Source organism: Dendroctonus ponderosae, unplaced genomic scaffold (assembly GCF_020466585.1).
Source record: "Dendroctonus ponderosae isolate FM_Combo_2020 unplaced genomic scaffold, Dpon_F_20191213v2 Dpon_F_20191213_11, whole genome shotgun sequence".
NCBI lineage: Eukaryota > Metazoa > Arthropoda > Insecta > Coleoptera > Curculionidae > Dendroctonus > Dendroctonus ponderosae.
Window position 1 is genome coordinate 270523 of NW_026017213.1, and position 3128 is coordinate 273650.

A 3128-nucleotide genomic window follows, 5' to 3' on the forward strand; every position below is an offset into this window, starting at 1 on the left:
GGGCTTTTGGTGCTGGGGTGCTTTGAGCGGCCACTGTTTTAAGAAGTTATGAGTTTTGGGCAGCTTTGGCTGCGAAAGAGATGCTGGATGAAACTTTGTTCTGAAAGATGGCTTGCTTAGCTTTTTCCTTTTTTTGGGGACAGCCAAATTTGCGTTTTTGGAGCAAGGAAAGCAGCTTGCCAGGTCATTTTGAAGGCCATTCTACGGGATGTCTTGCAGATTTTTGCATTCTGCAAGTCTCCTTGGGTACACTTACGACAATCGGGCTTTGGCCCACAATTGGACATGGTCTGGCCAAGTTTTTGGGACTTTTTGCACTGATTAATGCGCCTGAGATTATTTGCTGACCATCCAGTAAGTGGCTGGCGTCGTTTTGTTGTGCTAAATATAAATTGAAAGTTAGACTGTCAATAATTTCCTACTAAAAAAATTAAAATCGAAAAAAAAATGGTAGAACGGTTAGCTGACCATCAATGAACAGAATAACTCTGCGAAAAGCCCATTAAGTATGAAACTGGAACAGACCAACAGTAAAATCAAACTGTTAACAAACAATATCAAACTAAGGATTTACTTAAACAAACTTCTTTCAACTCGATAACAGCAGTCACACGACTGCTCTTTGGTTCTCCTGGTCGATACTTAGGGCGCGCCAGGTAACCCAGATGGTTCTCGAATTCTATAGCTACAGTGCAAAATTCTCTTATTTTTCTTTCTCATCTCATCATAATCTCAAACACCCATGCATTTTAACTCCAATTCTTATTCTGATTCTCCACGTTCTGTGATGACTGCGGTCAGTCTTTATAATCAGGCAAACGCGAAGACGTGACGTAACGGTCAATGCTTCCTCATCTCTACTATTATTAGTTGAAAGTTCTTCTATTTGATTTCAATATTTTTGGGTTTTAAAAGATGTTTTAGAATATTTAATTTTTATTTAAAGGAGAAGGAAACAGCCGAAATAGTTAAATTAACATCCAGGGAAAAGAGATTTATTCGATTTGCTTCCGTCGAATACGATGGACAACTGTATATGACCCCACAGGACTTTCTCGAATCTGTGGTGGAAGCTGAACCCAGACGTGAGTAATATAACTGAACTCTGATAAGAACCGGTGATTTATATAATTACATGTTATTTTAGCACGATTAAAGAGAAAAATTCTATCTCAGAAACACATTGAAAAAATCAAGGAATGTACTCCGCCTTTGAATGAAGGAAGTCCTCGTTTGTTTCGTGATTTGAGAGATAAAGGTATACTCGATTGATAAGAGTATATCTTGAAGCTTGAAACTCTTCAACTGGTTGTACAGGTTGAGTAAAGCAAATCTGTTGCAATCAGATGATATCGTCTATTTTCTGGAGTTTCTACTATTTTTGATATTTTTTTGAGAAACTCATCATATTCGGAGATTTGCAATTCGCCACGCAACCACCATCGGTTAATGTAAAATCAAAACTGGTTTGCATGTGGAAACCAAAACCCGCTAAGCCTTTACTTAACATATGGAGGCAAACAGTTGAAAAATATCTGGGAAATTATAAATTAGCCAGAGATTGTCGACCATCTCGGAAAGTCGCATGCAACAAATTTAGCCCGCTACGGAGCCAAGTATTTATAATCCATATACCAAGGCTTCTAGTCAGACGGAGAATGTTCTCGAACATCACACTATAATAATATAAGTCCTAACCTGGAATGTCTCCAGCGTCACAACAATTAGGCAATCCAACGACCTGCCAAACATATTCAAAATGGCGACTGGATGGCGAACAAAGTAACTTCCGTTAGGTCCATTTGTTTGCGTATACAATACAAAAATTCTCAGTGATTTGAAAAACCTTTTTGGATTGTTTCAAAGTGACTTTATTAATGACTTCAATAGACTAAAATTTGTTTAAGAGACAGCGTCATTTCCTCAATGAACCGTTAGTTATATAAGTAAGGGTTGGGGTGGTCGAACTTCAGATAAGCAGATGGTAAATCTACGATATTTTTTAAACCGTATTAAAAAAAAACTAGTGAGTCATTAGTTATTATCGGGGCAAAACTAGTAATTTTTGCATTTACAAAAGGAAAACGTCAGTTGCATGCGTTGGAAATTGGAGAAACGCGACATATTGCACATGTAAGAATTCATGCACAGAGAATTATTGGAGTTATAAAAAATAAGTTTACAATTTTCAAAGGACCACTACCAATAAGCATGCGTAAAGTACAAATTAATAAAGTGCGTATTTTAGACAATAGTACCATTTTCTTCTTTATCTACATTCTCCCACCAATAGTCCCTTGTAATTTTTAGTAAATAATAATCAAAACTTTATTGCATACATGTTTTTATTAATCTCAGTATGTGTTCGTTTATCCATATTAAAATTTTTACGAATATTCCTTTACTTTACAGAGTAGTTCGTAAAAATAAAACATTTCTATAAACATACTATGTACGAGAACATTTATACACCCAATAAAATTATACTGTATATATTGTACCGTGGATGGCCGGCTATCAAGCTCTTTCTTCAGCTTCCAACTTTTATTAACTCGGTGTAACTTTAAATGCGGAACAGGAACAAACTAACTTCAAAATTACCGTCAACTTTACAAACAATAACAATAATAAACGGAAAACTCGGTCTTCCGACTCGCGGGGTTTAACCTCTTCTGCACCCGCTCGCTGCTGTCACTTCACTCCCTCGCCTTATTTTTTTTGTTGTTTGCCCGGCGGCGGCTGGAGAATGAGAATCTTCTCGAAGACACCCAGTGTCCCGTGACACTGGGTAGTGTTGGATTTCTACCGACTAAAAACCCCCGTTTTTGACTTCAAGTTTTCGGGAGTTCTCCTTTGAAACTTTCCATGTAAGAATGGTCTAGCTCTGGCATTCGTATGCCCTTACATCACATTATCTCCATACTAGCTATCTGCGAGTATGGGCAGCTTACTAATTTAATACAATCACTACCCAACACTACTTCTACTATTGTAACTATGTTTCACACTTACAGCGCCTGCAGTGAACTGCTTTACCTATTGCCCTGTTGGGCCATCTGATGCCTGGGCCTCTTTTTCCTGGGCCCAGCATCCTCTGGTGAGTAATCTACGGCATTCCGTAGCTCAAC

General features: G+C 37.9%; 1 protein-coding gene across 1 annotated transcript in view; it reads left to right on the top strand.

The window, feature by feature from the left end:
- Positions 1–946: 946 nt before the first annotated feature.
- Positions 947–3128, top strand: part of LOC109540400 (calcium uptake protein 3, mitochondrial) — a gene marked incomplete at its 5' end in the record, with an annotated part of 29990 nt that continues 27808 nt past the window's right edge. The window contains 2 exon segments of the mRNA XM_019908760.2: positions 947–1085; positions 1148–1258. Of these exon segments, the coding sequence (XP_019764319.2) occupies positions 947–1085; positions 1148–1258 (250 nt within the window).